Below are 17,856 nucleotides of genomic sequence, written 5' to 3'. Positions count from 1 at the left end.
ATGATGCATATGCACACAAGGTATATATTTTCATATTTCAATATCTCTGTTTGATTTGAGACCTTTTTGTCAAACATCAGCATGGATGGGATCAGTATCACTGGTGTGTTGCAAAGTGGTTTCTCTGTTGAGCAGAAGTCAAATGGTTTCATGTACGCAGGAATGGAAAAAAAAAACCTTCAACCGCATGTTATTCACATGCACACTTTTCACACCTCAGAGAGAGACGATCACAAGCTGACATCAAACACAAACGTCCAGCAGCAGAAATGTGCTCGTGCACAACCTGTTCACCCAGCAGATCAGACCACATTTCTGTACAGACATACATAATTGAAGTCCCAGCAAGGTGTCCGTTCCTTTAGTTTCATCTACATTTTGCACTGGAAGAGTAAAAAATTAAAACACACTATTGGATACTTATAATAACATAATTTATTTAAAGTCCATGCTTTTCAAGGTTAAGTTTAATTTATATAGCGCCTTTACATTTCTTAAGGTTGCTTAGTAGATTACAAATATGCATATAATGCACACACATAAGGCCACATGCAGCCACATTATTTAAAATACATATCAAACAGATGTTATGTTTTTAGCTGGGTCTTGAAAGTACACTAAATGTTATGGAGAGTGAGGGGTAGTGAGGTCCATAGGAGCAGTAACACAAAATGACCCTTCACCTTTGAAGTTTTTTTTGAAATCTTTTAATTAATCCATTGTTAGTCATTCTTTAAAGCCCTTCTGGATGATCCTATTGCACGTCTGCTGTGATTTCCTGATGAAACATTCCAAATCCTGAAACTCAACCATTGACTGAGGGCCCCATCATACACCCGACGCAATGCGACTCCAGGCGCGACGCAAGTGTGTTTTGCTAGTTTCAGCCCGATGCAGTTATCATTTACACGTCCTGCGCCACGTTGTTTAAATAGCAAATGCATTTGCGCCATTTGCGCAGAACGTGCCCATGGACGTTCTGGTCTGGTCTGTTGGCGCGTTACTATTTTGAGGCAACTGAAATAGATTTTTTTTTTTTTAAAGAGCGCTTTTGTAATGTGCGCCTATAGGCGGGTCCACAACGTGCGTAAACTTTTTTCCCCTTAGATGGTCTGCTTGCGCTTTAACCTTGCGCACGAGCCGATCCCTTTCTTCTCTGGACAAGCGTTCAGTCTTTCACACGCAAATTGCGAGCGCAACTGGCTTTTAAAGGGAATGGGAGATGAGACTCAAATTGGTTTATTGCACGGTACACTCAAAACACACCCATTACTCATTGAGAGAATAGGGACAACCCTTTTAGACCATGCGCCGGGAGTGCCGACCATTTTTCCCCTCGTTAAACTAGCAAAAGTGAATTCGGACGCCATAAGTGCGCTCGCGCCGGCGCTTTAGCCCATGCGCTTAGATCATTAAAATAGGGCCCTTAGAGTCTGAGGCTGTTGCAGGAGCTTCCTAGTGAAATGATCACAATCTGGGTCTTGTTCTCAGAAAAAGACTGAAGTCTGATCAACTTCTCATTGCGATTGGTGCATAATCCACACATTCCTCTTCTTCAACTTTCTGTGAAAAAATGCATAAGACAAGATATAATAATAATAATAATAATACGTTTATAATACGTTTTTCAAAGTAACAAGACTTTTATAAACATCTGATGGTGCTGTTGTGTTTGAGATTTAGATCATTATAATATGGAAGCCCATTTCCACCACATAAGAAAAAAATGCTCGGGTAAATCATAGTTAAGACACAAGTCAAAATTGTGACATAGAAAGTCGATATCACGACATTAAAAATGTAAAATTATGATATACCAAGTCAAAATTAGTATGTCATACTGCAATTTCGACAAAAAAGGCCACAATTTCAACTTTGTATGTGATATTTTTGACCTTTTTAAATCATAATTTTTATTTTTCATATCATAATTTTTATTTAGTATGTCATAATTTCGGCTTTTTGTCATAATTATGAATTACCAGACCATACATTTTTTTCTTATGTGGTGGAAATGGGCTTCATTAAAGACAAAATCAAACACACGCAGTGATCTACATCTGACTCTCTGCTGAAATTATACAAATACTCAATTTTATTGGTCTCACCAATTTCTGTGCGCTTCTGTTGTCGAATGTCGTCTCAGCATAAGTGATGGACTCATCTTCAACTGTCGCAACTGTTTGAACAATAATCAATGCATTAAAATCGCAAAATTCAATCTTAAAAAGATGGTTCTTCACAATATTTATGTTATTATTAGGGCTTTCAAACTTAAATAAATAAATGTTTAACACTGCAGTTTTTAAAAACGGCATTAACAAATTGAATTTATCATTAGGCCTATAACTTTTTCCACAAACAAAAAGTTCCTTAAAAAAAAATTCTTTACACATAAATCAAACCAAATGGGATGTTTGACAAAAGTAAAGTATTTTACATTCTTTGTGTTTAATCAGCTTTTAGGCTCAACAAGCACAACAAAAGTCATCATTCATTTAGATTTTAATTTGAGCACCAGCATGTAAAATTGAGAAAGCTTTTTTAATTTTTTTAACGCTGTGTTGATGCAGTTTGAGAAATCTGTTTTTGTTCGAGTGAGATGAGCGACGTTTATATAGAAATAGACATGCATTATGATATGAGTGTAATCTACAGAGAATAACTACACATATTAGTTTGGTTTTGTATAAAGTTCAAGTAAAAAATTACGAGAATACTTTTAATTAAATGATCAAATCAGTTGACTGGTTTAGAGCATATTTTCAAAATAGTATTTGTTATATTACTTATTTAAAAGCAGTAATACTTGCCTTCTGTGTCAATTGTTCTACATTTCCTGCAGATCCAGAAGATCACAACTGCAGCAACAATCATCAGAGATCCAGCAGAGATCAACACTATCAGAGACACTGACACTGGAGGAGGAGAAGACTGACCGTCCCGTTCTGTAATGATAAAGAAAGAAGTGAACGCATCAGTGTGATCTACAACAGAAGACGGAGATCAGGTCAGTAAACACACACATATATCATCAGTGCTGTGGTACCTGCACATGTGTGACAGAGTGTGTTGATGTCCAGATGTGTGGTCTGGTTGCTGATGGGATTGTTCAGCACACAGCTGTAGGTGTTTTTATCCTGATATTCCACCTCCAGAGGTAGAGAGAGACTGATGCTGAGATCACACACACTGATGCTGGACAATACACTGATTCCTGCGTACCAGGAGAGAGTCGCATCACTCACAATCAACACTGATGAACACACCAATGAACATGATGATGATGATGATGATGATGATGATGATGATGAACAGTCTTTTCTGATGACAGGAACAGGCAGACGAGCTGGAAAACATGAGAGAATAGACAGAAATGTGAACACAACAATCAGTCTATTTTAGGTGTTTTGAATTGTAGTTTGTGTGGAGTGAGTGTTTAGTGCGTTAACAGTCACTAAATGTGTCTTTCAGCTCAAACTATACAATTATTTAGTCTATGTATGTATGAATATGTAAATAGAATATTTACATGTTTAGATAAATGACGTCTCACCATAGACAGAAACATTGAATGATTTTGATGATTTTTTCACTCCACTTATATCTAGTTTATAAACTCCAGCATGTTCAGTTGTGGTGTTTGTGATGGTCAGAGATCCAGTTTGATTGTCCAGCTTCAGTCTGCTTCTGAATCTCCCATCAGGAACATCATCATATGTGGAGAAGATTTGCTTCTTTTTATTCATTTTAGCTATTAGAGATTTTTCAGCTCCAAATGTCCACAGTATATCATCATCTTTACGTATTTCAGTAAGATCAGAGTTTAGAGTGACAGAATCTCCCTCCATCACTGACACTGATTCACCAAACACACCTGATGAACAAACAGATTTTACACAGATTAAAGATTCTGATGGTTATATTCAAATATACTTAGCACTGATTGGATCACTTAACTATTGCACCAATAAGAACTAAATTAAATGTATATCTTATAGCTGTATATCACGGCAATATGGACATTCCTTTGATTCAAATAAAGAAATATAAAATGTGTAAAATGTATTCATAAACTGCTACTGTAAACTGCCAAATGCTACTGTAACAGAGAGACAGATAGATCAAGCAAACAGAGAAAACATTGCAGAAGCGCTTACGGATTACCTGAGACTGAATTCAAAGTTAGTAGATTTCACAATAGTCATGATTCATCGATACATAACTGCAGATGAAAATAATCACATTTGAAAGTTTTACTCTGAAATAAATGTTTTTATAACTCACCGATCAGATTCCACCAGCATGGACAGAAAACAAACATGTGAAACATGTTCTATAGTTTTGAGTCTGATCTAATGAAACTTCCTGCTAAACATACAGCAGAAGTGTTATGTATTCTGTGAATCCTCCCACGAGACAGTGTGACCCTCCTAGTTTCACAACCCTGCATTTGCACAATATACTAGTTCATCTTGCTGATATTAAGACTTTAACTGTTCTTAATGGGTAAAATATTCCTTATTCTTGTCATTGAACTTGCTTTTCGTAAGATACTCTCAGAAAAAAAGGCACAAAAGCTTTACATTTACATTTATTCATTTAGCTGACGCTTTTATCCAAAGCGACTTACAATTGCTATATATGTCAGAGGTCGCACGTCTCTGGAGCAACTAGGGGTTAAGTGTCTTGCTCAGGGACACATTGGTGTCTCACAGTGGATTCGAACCCAGGTCTCTCACACCAAAGGCATGTGTCTTATCCATTGCGCCACACCACCCTTTAACTGGGGTAGCACAAATGGATACAAGTGAAAGAATATTGTGTGAATTGTGGATGAACTACATTTCATGGTACAACCGCATTTCCAGAAAAGTTGGGGCATTTTTACTTCACGTTTAACTGACAAAGAGTCGATTAAGTACAAAGAAATTCGTACAAAGAAAAGAAGTCCAATGTTTTCATTGACAAACGTACGTGTATTTTGTAAACATAAATTTGGATTTTGATGGCTGCACACACTTCAAATAAAGTTAGGACAGATGCAAAATGAAAGAGAAAAGATTATAGAACATAATAATATAATAATAATTTGTTACATTTATATAGTGCTTTTCTGGGTACTCAAAGTGCTTTACATGGAAGGGGGGAATCTCCCCAACCACCAATGTGCAGCTCCACCTGGATGATGTGACGGCAGCCATATTGCACACGAAAACACACCAGCTTATTGGTGGAGAGGAGACAGTGATGAAGCCAATCAGTAAATATATATATGTATGGGGATGATTAGGAGGCCATGATGGACAGAGGCCACCGGGCCACTTTGGCCAGGGTGCTGGGGTTAAACCCCTATTCTTTCAAAAGACATCCTGGGATTTTTAATGACCACAGAGAGTCAGGACCTCGGTTTAATGTCTCATCCGAAGGATGGTGCTCTTTGAAAGTATAGTGTCCCCAATCCCCATCACTACACTGGGGCGTTAGAACCCACACAGACCACAGGGTGAGCGCCCCTGCTGGCCTCACTAACACCTCTTCCAAACAAAAGTTAAATGGTTTTGAAACAGCCCACAATAAGTATGTGAACTGGTAATAGGTGAGGGTATCGTATTTGGGTATAAAAAGAAGCATCCGCAAAAGATGGATCATGGTTCTAGCCTGGAAATCCTGACCTAAATCTGAAAGATTAATGGTCTGGCGTCAACTAATGAATATCGCCCAGCTCGAGGGGCGGCACCAAGCATGCATTTGAAAATCTCACTGCACGCAATTGGATAACACTACGACCAATCACAACAATAAACCCCATACGCTTAGCTAGCGGTAGACTCTTGCCGTATCCGGTCAGCAAAACAGCAAAAACATCCTTCTTGCAAAGGAACGATTCGAGCGGCGTCTTCTGTTCCTGTTTTAGATAAAAAAGCCATGTCTAACTCGTTCATTGTGGCGGCCAAAGCCGTTTCAAACTGGTGTTCATCCATAGCCATCATGCAATGTTTACTAATGACTTCCACGTCACAGCGCTGTCGTCTTCTGTTTAGCTCGCCTCTGGCCCGCCTATATCAGATAACCCGATGTGATTGGTGCAGCTCAGATCGAGGGGCATATTTAATGAGCATCATTACTCGACACCAGAGTAACTCGCTGAGCAAATTCAACTTGTGCTCTCGCGAGAACTCTGGATTACCAGGGTATCATGGTTCACCACTCTATGCCAAATATCATGAGAGAATTCTCTAACAATTCAAAAATCACATTTCTCAATGCAGGATTACAAAGTATTCAGGTGTTTCACCATCTACCATACATAATACTGTGAAAAGATTCAGAGAAATCTCTAATATTGCCACATTGAATGTGTGTGAACTTTGACCCCTGATCTGCTAATGCATCAAGAAATGCAACTTGAATCTCTGTTACTCAAGGAAAGGTGATGTGACAGTGGTAAACACTGAGAAAAGAGTTTGTTGCAGCCATCAAAATATTTTTTTTTTTTCATATTTACAAAATAAATATTAAGTTGGTCAATGAAAGCACTGGAAATCTTTTCTTTGTACTTTTGTCAGTTAAAATGAAGGTTGATGAATCAGAAAAAAAAGAAATATATATATTTATTGCTTGTGTTTTATCATTTGCTTTTGTTTTATCATTTAATCAAATATATTTTAAGAAATCATTACTACCATTTTGATGTGTTTACCATTATTATCATTTGAAATGTATGTTTCATACTTTTCTTTTATTAATCTGTATGCCTCAAATGTATAGCTGATTGACTTAGGGTGAGCTTTTACACTAGCTCTTTAGAGAAGGGCAAAAGACAGTAAGTTTCCGATAGGCTGACCACAAATGCTCGAATGTCTCAATAAAGTGGTGAGCGAATGTTAGCTGAACATCTTGCAGTGTACGGGCTAACACCTCAGAGTGTGAGAACATACAGTATATGTTTGTGTCTTCAGTGCCTGCTCAATATCAGAGGAAAGAGGGACTGGAAAGTCATTTTAACTGTTCATTTTAAACTGTTTCTTTATTAAAATTGTAATCCTGTTTATGGATGATTTCATTTTACTCTTCATTTATTATTTAATTGTATGCTGTTAAGAAATAAAATTTGACTAAAATCATCTGACTGGAGAATTAACAAATCACAGATTCTTGACTTTATTTGCAACTTTTTTGGAAATGCCAGAAAGCCTAACTAGTGATTTTAAAATGTATATGTTTTTCCAAAATTTTACATACAAGTACATAGATAAAATTGTCTGCCACTTCACAGTGCCAGTTTCACTGAAGTTCATTTTCTGAGTCAGACTGAAACTGCTGCGGTCGGTTTTCTACAGAAGTGTGGTTTTGTCTGTTGGTGGACAAACATCTTGCAGGTGAGAGTGTGTTTTCATTGCATGAGTGTTTAGCTTGTAGGTGAAGAGCTTCTTCCTGTCCTGTTTCTATTATCAGATTTTAGACACTTTAATCTACTGGAGAAAATCTACAAGATGAGCAACTGTTTGACACAGAGGGAGAGAAACAGTAGCAGTAACACAATGATCATATTTAACGGTTCAAAAGTTTAGAATGTGTTTCTTTCTTTCAGTCTGAATCGCTAAAAACAGTCTGCCAGAGCTTGGTTGGAGGGAGAAAGTTGAAGCGTAAATCCATTTTCAAAGTGGTATTTATCAAATTGGTAAAAAAAAGAAAAGAAACACCCTGTGACACAGGTGCGCAGAAAAACTACATGACTAAAACTATATTTACACACAGAATAAACAAGACACCAGTGAGTGAAATGGGTAAGAAAGGAACAGATTAACAGGAAGAAAACACAGGAAGAGCGAAATTTCAAACTAAAAGTCCTTGAGTAACTTCAACATAATAGTCCTGAACGCAACAGAACACACACAGCTGGAGCCTGCTGTTTTTTTATTTATTTGATTTGATTTATTAGACAGTATCAAAAATAAATGCATAACAAGAAGCCATCACAGTGACATTATACATTTATCAGAACTGTCGAGGATAAACACAAGAAAGTTACAAACTTATAGTTGTAGTCTGATAAAGATGGCCAGGCAAGCTACAGATGACTAAAGGTACCTTGTACATTCAACCACATCCAAATACAAAATAAAATAAACACAAATACATACACTGCAATAATAAATATTCCTTAAGATCACATAAAAAAAAAAAAAAAAAAAAATCTAATTATCATTTAGCAACCATTCACCACATGCTCTATTAAAACAGCGATCTGACTGTCTTAACTTAATCTCAACTGGGAGTTTATTCCATTCCATTGCTGCCATGTACATAAAGGTGTTTTGCCCAGAACAGCTCTTAAATCTACAAGGAACTATGTCTGTGGCACTGCCTAGTTGAGTAGCTATGAGAGTTCCTAAAATAATCTTTAAAAAACCTTGGCTCATTCCTATACAAAATGTTTTGTGTTACTCTCAGTTTCAACTGTCTCACCCTGTTTTCGACTGTCAGCCATTTTAATTTCTTACAGTTTGTTGAAAAAAACTGTTATTGTGGTTTATTGAACATCTGATTGTATGGGGGTGTGAATCGGGATGTGGTTTATATGACGTTCATTACATTTCACAAGATCATCCATTAGATTAATTTAAGTTTGTCTGATGAGTGAATGTGTGAATCACTAATGGTCTTTTTATTTGTTTGTATGTTACATTATGATTCCAGACATATTTCTTTACTCACAATCTTTATGTAGAAAACAAACTATTTCACAGTTTTTTTTTAAGTGCTTCAGTGTTTCTGTCATAGTGAGTAGGCTATAATTTAGTAATTCACAGCATTTCCCTTTGAGGATGTTAAAATACAGTTTAATATTTAGTTAAATCGACCCAATAAATGAATACCGTGAGCTCTGACTCAGTATTAAAACATAACTGAGATCATCTCTATCACCTTCACATATGTCACATGACTCTTGGTCTTAAAGTAACCTGTTGCATTGTGCTGTAATGCTGTTTTAGCTGCTGTAATTCAAAACCCACCAGATGGCGCCACTCAATATCGAGAATGAAAGTGATGACAGTTAATATGAGTCAAAGACAGTCAATCTGTAATAACAATAATTGTATGTATTTATCATTACAGCTTCAGGTCTGTCTTCTGGTCCTATAGCTGGAATGTGTTGCTGTTCTTCTGGGGTGATTTAGGCCTACTATCACTGCAGCAACTCTGTGGAAATATGTAGCCTATTTGTATCCTAATAAACCAAAGCAATCTGTGTTTAATTGAGTTAGTTATTAGGCATCATGAGGCAGCGCAGAAATCAGTTAGATGTCTTAGTTCGTTATAGTGTTGGGAGAAACGAAGCTTTTCGAAACTTTGAATCAATTGAACCATTGCTTCGAAATAATGATTCACTGTTTCGAATCGCTCGAATCTCCACACGCTGGCGACCCCTGCTGGTCAGAACTGTGGAAATGCAACACAATCTCAGTCCAAACATCCATAAAAACACCTTTTACAACCCCATTGTAAACGTTTTATTGAAGGTGTAATCTATTAAAGGCAATTAACAAATTATATAGTAGCATTCAATAAAAAGAGTCTTTATAATATGTGTTATTTTATTAAACTTGTTTTGTTTGTTTTATGGAGAGATTGGTTAATCAGAGCAATGAGACTTTTAACTACAACTCTTTCTTTTTATTATACATATGTGTAATTAAATGTATAGAAATGTATAAAATCGATCCGTGATCAGGTAAAAATCATGTAGACAACCACTGAAATTTCCGAACAGTTATGACTTCACGGAATCCCGTTGACTGAAATCATGTGACTTTGGCAGAAAAAAAAAAAAAAAAGAAAAAAAAAGGTGACAGACTGGCATCCCGATTATACGAAACAAATGATTCACAAAGGTTTCGAAGTTTCATGAAGCGTGTTTCGAAAGCTCCCATCACTAGTTCATATTTTCAGATCTTCCTCTGTGAGAACAGAAACATTTATTTATAGCGCACTCAGCCGCACTCTCTCGGGTAAAAGTAGCACTATTATAAGAGAGAAGTGATTTTATGAATTGGACACCAGAGAGCGATGATGTGCTTGTGCTGAATTTGAATATCCAGAACATGTGTGTTATTATCTGTGATACTGTAAACTATATGTATTCCATATGAGTAGACCAAGTGGTTCAGAACAGCGAATCTTGAGATCAAAATGTAATAAAGTTTCTATGTGTGTTAAGCTAAAAATAGAACATTTAGTTAAGTTTCTGAATGCTGTGCTTTTTGTTCACCACTAAATTAAACTAATACACAACAACACAATTTCAGACATAACATTAGTGCTTATGAGAGTGAAGCAAGCAAAACAGAGTCCGAAGAAAAACATCCTGGCAGAGATGTTGAATTTGATCACTATTGTGAGGTGAAATTTCCATACACGTGCTCCTTTGATTTCTGCAAGGAACAATAGACAGTCAATCAAGAGCAACAGTTTAAATACTTTTATTTATTTATTATTATTATTATTATAATACAATTTTATGTAGGCTTCACAAGACCCTATAAAGTTTCTGTAAAATTATTTGTTTGACTGGGCAGTTTTTAAGTTTTGAACATTTTAATTGATTGTAGCCAAGGTGACCTAACCTTTGGGTATCGCCCATCATTTGCATAAGTTTGGAGATAAACTTAATATAAAGAAGCTGCTTTAAATGTGTTGTTGAAATTGTGTTTAAATAGGCCTACGTCTGTACAAAGAGAATCGCAATGGTGACAACTTTTTTTTTTTTTTTTTTATAAAAGTTGCTGATAAAAAACTTTTGGATTTCAAATAAAAATAGTGAATAAATGTTTGTGGTACAGCCGCGAATCGGTTGCGCGCTGCAAACGCAGCATATGTGAAAGAGCACGTGCTGCTCCTGCAACAACACAAGCACAGCAAAACGCACCGCATATACGCACTGCAAACGGAGTAAAGTACACTTTGTATGGAATAAAATATGCAATGAAAGTTAATCGTGACTAAAGCTGTCATATTGCCAAAAAGAAACTCATAACAGTACGGTGAGTAAATTAAGACTTTTTTTTTTAAATCATTGAATATAATAATTGTTATGGAGGAAAATTACTGAAAGTAATAATTAACACGGTTGACCATCCACATCTGTTCACTGACCGTGATGCATAATGGAACACAAAAAATAACTAACAGATTAACTGACTGGAACAACTTCTTGCAACACAGAATGATCTTACCTTTTTTCGTCTTGTTGGTTTACACAATGCAGAATCATTCATGTTTTTCTCCCGGGTCTGAACTGCATTAACAATAACATAATGCATGCATGTTAAAACAACACATTTTCCAATCTAATATTGAAATTGTTGCCTTATAAAAGTTAAATATTTTAGCATTTGCATTAAGTGTTTGATCTCCTGACCTAATTTTTTATGTTTCCTGTAGATGCAGCAGATCACGACTGCAACTACAATCATCAGAGATCCAGCAGCAGCAGCAGAGATCAACACTATCAGAGACACTGAGACTGGAGGAGGAGAAGGAGACTGTGTTGTAATGTCTAAAGAGAGATTAATGTAAGTGACTTGAATCAGATCTACAACAGAAGCCAGAGATCAGGTCAGTAAACACACACATATATCATCGGTGCTGTGGTACCTGCACATGTGTGACAGAGTGTGTTGATGTCCAGATGTGTGGTCTGGTTGCTGATGGGATTGTTCAGCACACAGCTGTAGGTGTTTTTATCCTGATATTCCACCTCCAGAGGTAGAGAGAGACTGATGCTGAGATCACACACACTGATGCTGGACAATACACTGATTCCTGCGTACCAGGAGAGAGTCGCATCACACACATTCAACACTGATGAACACACCAATGAACAATTTGATGAAGATGACGAGGAACATTGTGAAGAGTTACGGATGATGACAGGAACAGGCAGACGAGCTGGAAAACATGAGAGAATAAAGAGGAGTATTGATAAATCTACAATAGAGTCTTATTTCCAGCTCAATGTTTTGAGTGAGTGTTTAGGGCAGTGATATTCAAATGTTAGATCGCCATGGTTCCATCCAAACCGTGGGACATGATTGCGCCATTTCTACAATTTTAAGCGAGCAACACATCAAAACAACGGAGCGATTCCCTTTCAAAAACGTATATCTATGCTGTGCTGATTGTAGCGCTATGGGAACACTTTGTGTGTGACCGGCTATGAAGAGTGTGTTCAAACACACCAATGAAATCAGCCTTGAGCTTGAAACTCTGACGGTGACGCCATTGGAATGCGTTGCTCATCAGAGGCTACAAATAGATGTGAAACATGTGCGGCTTTCAGGTTTGTTTGTCTTCATAGACTGTCCTGTGAGTGTGTGTGTTTGTTACACTCATTCTGTCACTCTCTTGACAGGAGTTAGTTTCCAGCTTGCAGTGTGCAGAAATTTATTTGCATCTACAGCATGAAGACAAAAAATGAGCGTCACTCAAGGTAAACGGTGTGTGCTTCCGTGTTAACGGCTAATGCCTGAATACGACACACACCAGTTTTAAATAAATTAGTTTCTTTGGGAGAAGAGCATGCTGCCCTTGCGTTTGAGCAAGGTTGCGTTGTGAAACGTTGTCGTTTACAGTTAAAGTGCTTCGTGCTCGATTTGCTTATTTCCAAGTGCTAGCACCCACAATGCGATTGTGTGTCATTCTGGGCGAGAGGCGAATAGATGGGTCTGTCCCTTTTGCCCGCTCTCTCTCTCCAGATCGGGATGTCCCTTTGCCGGACTCCAAAGCATGCCCTGGCACCTCATCGGCTCAGAGGGAGGACACTGGAGAAATCTCTTGTTTCTCATGTGATAAAGTGCGAAAGGAATGACTTGAGGTTGTGACTCATGCAGTGTCCAGACTACCATTAGGTTGTGTTTGGTTGGATTTAAAAGAAACCTGGTGCGATTGCTCTGTTAGTGCTGCCATCTGAATCCTGGTGCCACCAAACAAGCGGACCGAGGCCATCGAAAAGATGGGTCTCGATCAGCTTCCAAACAAACCCTGGTTCGGTTCGACTGAAATATCAACGCAACATGGACCAGATACATGTAAAAAAACCAAAAACTTTTTTCCCGTCATAGTTGCGATGTTTCCCACCAGGAGTTTGCATGACTCCTTTACACATTTTATAAGCTCTTCACGAGTTCTCAGCTGGTCAGAATACCATCATATGCAGGCCACGCACAAACAAAGAGTGCGTTTATCCCAGCACACAGCATAGTTTTGGATGTCCGATAAGTTCCGTCTTAAAATAGGCAATTAGTAATAAAAGCCGACCAATCAGGTTATGAATGAATCCCTTTGCCTTTTTTGGTCTGGACCAAGTGAACCAATCGAACCGAACTACAAGTGTGAACACACCTTTAGACAAGCCATGGGAACAAGAGCCCCCCAAACACTCTAGACTGGAGAACAGATTTCTGTCTGGTGGCCAGGAGGAGGGACCTCAACTTCGGGCTCTCCCCTTCTTTCACATGGTACTCACTGCAGAGTGGACGTCCAATGGGGTGGAGGGATGGAGTTGTGGCTCCTCGCTAGACATCCAGCTCAGCAGCTTCTCCCTTCTTTGAGGACCTTCATAGTGAGTTAACTCACTATTGGGGGAAACCTTACACATCGCGTGTCTTTGTGCCTTCGAAGTCGACATATTCGGTTAGCGTGGGTGTGAATGCACGCGGTTATACGATGATGCCTCAGGTAGTAGAGTCTGCAGTATCATCAAAGAAACCACCTCCCCACTTAAGCCGTGCTGAACAACCTCTACACTGGTGGGGAAAGACGGGTCAGGTGGCAGGTCAGGCTGGTGCTGCACTGCACAGTTACAGTTGTACCAGGCTGACCTGTGGAAGGATTTGAGAGCGGGTGGTTCGATCGACGAAGAGTCATTCTCTGAGCCACAGATTTGTCTCTCCATGCAACTAAAGCGACCGTTTAATGGTGGTCTGGTCGCCACAGTGAGACATCTGTGGTTGAACCTATCGGCATCAAAGACTGAGAAAGGACGCTTCTGCTCAATGCCCCTCTTTCACCTTCTGGGATGTTTGACGAATCAGTTAACACAGTTGCCATCAGATTATGAGAGGTGAAGAGACATGAGTAAGCGTTTTTCCAGTTCCTTTCTCGCCCCACTCAAGGGGAGGGGCTGTCGACCACCCGGCCCAAACCCAGTCCTGCTCAGAGACATGAGGCGCAGAATCAGAGTGTGGCGAGTCACGCTCCCCCTCGCTAAGATTGGGGACCGGCTCGTCGCTCTCAGCAGCCTCATAAGAGACCTGATGCACAACGTTTAACACAAGAATTAATGGAAGGGCCTTTTTTTAAGTCCTCCAAAAATCCCATTGACGTAACCTTGAGTTTTGCTTTGAAAAAAAATTAAAGGAATTTTTTTGCATTTACATTTTTTTATAATCAGTGCCATAAATGCTGTTGATTGAATTTAATTCATGCGGAATATTTCTTTAATAAAACAAGAATATGAATGTTTGGACAAAATGACGTCTCTACTCACCATAGACAGAAACACTGAATGTTTTTGATGATTTTTTCGCTCCACTTATATCTAGTCGATAAACTCCAGCATGTTCAGTTCTGGTGTTTGTGATGGTCAGAGATCCAGTTTGATCATCCAGCTTCAGTCTGTCTCTGAATCTCCCATCAGGAACATCATCATATGTGGAGAAGATTTGCTTCTTTTTATTCATTTTAGCTATTAGAGATTTTTCAGCTCCAAATTTCCACAGTATATCATCATCTTCACGTATTTCAGTATCATCAGTGTGTAGAGTAACAGAATCTCCCTCCATCACTGACACTGAATCACCAAACACACCTGGAGAACAAACAGATTTACACAGATTGATACTTCTGATATATGAACTTGAGTTTTAAACATCTGTTATCTAGATCACAATAATTGTATGAAGCTATGAGCTTCATATGATGCTCAAGCATTCGTAGGATGCTTAATTTTTGATAGCATACAATATTTTAAATATATTAAAAATATCTTTAATTATATAAAAGGCACATTTCTTTAGCCTGCCTTGTGGCGTGTGTCTTCACAACTCTCCCTCTCATGCTTCGCACTTTTCATCGTTCTTTACGGTTTGCTTCCGCTCTACATTCATAGCTCTTTTTAAACAGTTTTCTAAGGCTTTCCGATCACCTCGTGTCTGATCGCTTCTCAGAACAGCCACTGACTCTCACACGAAGCAACTGGCTCAAAATTTAGCTTGAGGCTCTAGTCAAAGCATCACTGATACATTGATACACTATCAGGGAAAACCTGCAAATATCAGGTAATTTAATCATTGCGATTTCCGGGCCCCATCCCAAGTCATGCAAGCTGGGCCTGGCCTGAGATTTGAAAGTAGCATAATGGAGAAGTCTCCACTGGATGAAGCTACATTCATCATAGCAATGTACATTATTTTCCACGACTTTTTAACATCTGTGAAGAATGTTTTTGATATTAAGCCCCCCCCCAAAAAAAAATAAAAAAAAAATAAAATAAAATAACTTACCAGTCAGATGCCACCAGCACAAACAGAACAAAACAAACATGTGAATCATTTTCTTCAATTGTTCAGTGAAAAGTCTAATTAAAAAAAGTCTAGTTAAAGTCTAGTTAATGTCTGCTACCTCACATTGTGACTCTAGCAGCTCATCTTCTGAGTTAAACTGAAACCTGCTGTGGTGGGTTTTCTTCCGAGATGAAGTGTGGGTATTCAGTGCACGTGTGTTTATTTTCTAGGTGAAAGAGCTTCTTCCTGTCCTGCTTAATGAATCTCACGGTTACTACCTTCACAATGAATCTCACAGTTAATGCTTTCACAAAATAGCTTTTTAGTCAAAAAAAAAAAGAAGAAAGAAAATCTAATCAAATAAATTTTTATTATCGACCTTGGTTGATTATGGTTGACCAAGTTAAAATCAATCTTGGTTGGCCAAAGTTCTGAATCCATCAAAAACAGTCAAATCAGTGTCAGAAGTTAAACTAGACAATCACGCAGCTTTGCTATACACATATTGACAGCTAAACAAAACAATAAATAATACACCAGACCTTTTTTGGCTGTGAGCTGTAAGCAGTGAATGACAGAGAGAGACACATTAGCTGTATTTACATGGACCATAATAATCTGATTGTTATTGGACTAGTAGCACAGTCAGTCGGCTAAAAAAATCTGCATGATTGATAGTCAAAACGATAAGCAAGAACTGCTTTGTTTAAGGTTTGTACATCTGCAGACCTAGTGTCAGGTTACCTTTCTGAGTGGTGAATATAGACTATTGTTACCTGCTGATATAGACATTTATATGTATATTATATTATAAGTATATTTGCCTTTAAGGCCCCTAAATACTTAAAACGAAATCGAAGAACTAACCGATGTGAGGTCATTTCGAACAAAATCAGGCCAAAACTATCTTCGTTTGGAGTTCGTTTTGGGATTTTGAAACCGCTTGCCAGAGCGAACTTTCTGGAAAAGTTCCTTTGAACCTTCGTACTGCCATTGGTCCGTGGCAATTATGTAATAAGTAGGTGTGCGCGAAGGCCCCGCCCTCTTTCATGTTTTTCCAGTTCATTTCCTCAGTTGGAGGCCGTGGAGGTCAGACGTCTGAGAGTGAAAACATAAGCACACAGCTGTTTATAGTAGAAAATTAAGTTGTACACTTTATGTTTAATACGGTAAAACTGCTTGATTTTAAGTGCTAAATAAAATAAAAAACGTGACGTGACTTTACTGGAGTGGGGAATTGCAGAGCTTGTGCAAACATATCCACGTTGCTTTACATTTATTTGGCATTTGGCAGACGCTTTTATCCAAAGCGACTTACATTGCATTTTAAGGTACACATTTACATTCTTATCAATTCTTGCTTTCCCTGGGAATTGAACCCATGACCTGCTGTTTAAGCTACAGAAAAGCTATGATAATCAGATGCTTTTCGTGTGCTTTATTAAAATGCTAGCTGTTTTCTCAGGTTTGTTGTATGTATGTTTGTTATGTTGTCTGGAGAGAAGCGCAGCACATATTTGCATATCCCGTCGCTCTCAGCAGTGTGGGCGGCATCAGATGCTCAATTACAGTATATCTCTCGTCACGTATTTTGAAAGAGGTTCGCTGTGAGTATATCAGGGCCTTTAGTTCTTTTGGTGTGTTTAAGCGCAGCATTCTAGCCGAGACGCAGCCGACAAGAGGCAACAACACACTCAGCTTTGTGTGTTGGTGTGTCTCTGGCTTTAAACAACAGTATTCATAAACAAGTTGAAAAATCGCTGTTCACTGAAGTACCTCTCTCTTTCTGTTCTTCCTCTTTCCTGCTTCATTAGGCATCTCAGATATCAGGTACAGTAGATCAACAGGATTCATTTACAAGGTATAGCAGATTTATCTATTAACTCATTTTGTTTAGTTGACTTAACACACTGCACCTCCAACTCAAACATTGCGTAGGCACCACAACTATTTGAGTCTGTCTACACTGTACACGTCAAAGTAAACACTATGAACAGGATGATGCGGTTTGATACTGAAGCATCCATTTATTGCACATTTCATCATAATGCTGCATTTGCTTTAACATGTTTATGACCTGTTTAATCTTTGAAGCTCTAAATGCAGCTAATTTTGTCTTGCACGTCTGTAACCACAGAGGCTGACACTGTCTGGCTCTGCCTGTTAAAGTACACACACCACAAAATCATGCTATCGGCCGACAGATCTGTGTGAAGCGCAGCACAGATGGTGCTGGGGAGGCTCAATGTTTACACTTTTGTGGAAGATAAACCCAAGTAATGTATTT

At 38.3% G+C, this 17,856-nt stretch overlaps 1 protein-coding gene across 1 annotated transcript; it reads right to left on the bottom strand.

Annotated features, from left to right (window-relative positions):
• Nucleotides 1-418: 418 nt before the first annotated feature.
• LOC308701464 (SLAM family member 5-like) lies at nt 419-4,360 on the bottom strand. Its single transcript, XM_081383766.1, has 6 exons — nt 4,288-4,360; nt 3,557-3,877; nt 3,050-3,349; nt 2,814-2,948; nt 2,109-2,179; nt 419-1,563 (listed from the first exon to the last, which is right to left on the bottom strand). The coding sequence occupies exons 1-6, from the start codon at nt 4,331-4,333 to the stop codon at nt 1,510-1,512; spliced, it is 927 nt and encodes a 308-aa protein (XP_081239892.1). The 5' UTR covers nt 4,334-4,360; the 3' UTR covers nt 419-1,509.
• Between the last annotated feature and the right edge of the window lie 13,496 nt (nt 4,361-17,856).

This window comes from Scardinius erythrophthalmus (assembly GCF_964197995.2).
Source record: "Scardinius erythrophthalmus genome assembly, chromosome: 14".
NCBI lineage: Eukaryota > Metazoa > Chordata > Actinopteri > Cypriniformes > Leuciscidae > Scardinius > Scardinius erythrophthalmus.
This window is presented reverse-complemented; position numbering and strand designations above follow the sequence as displayed.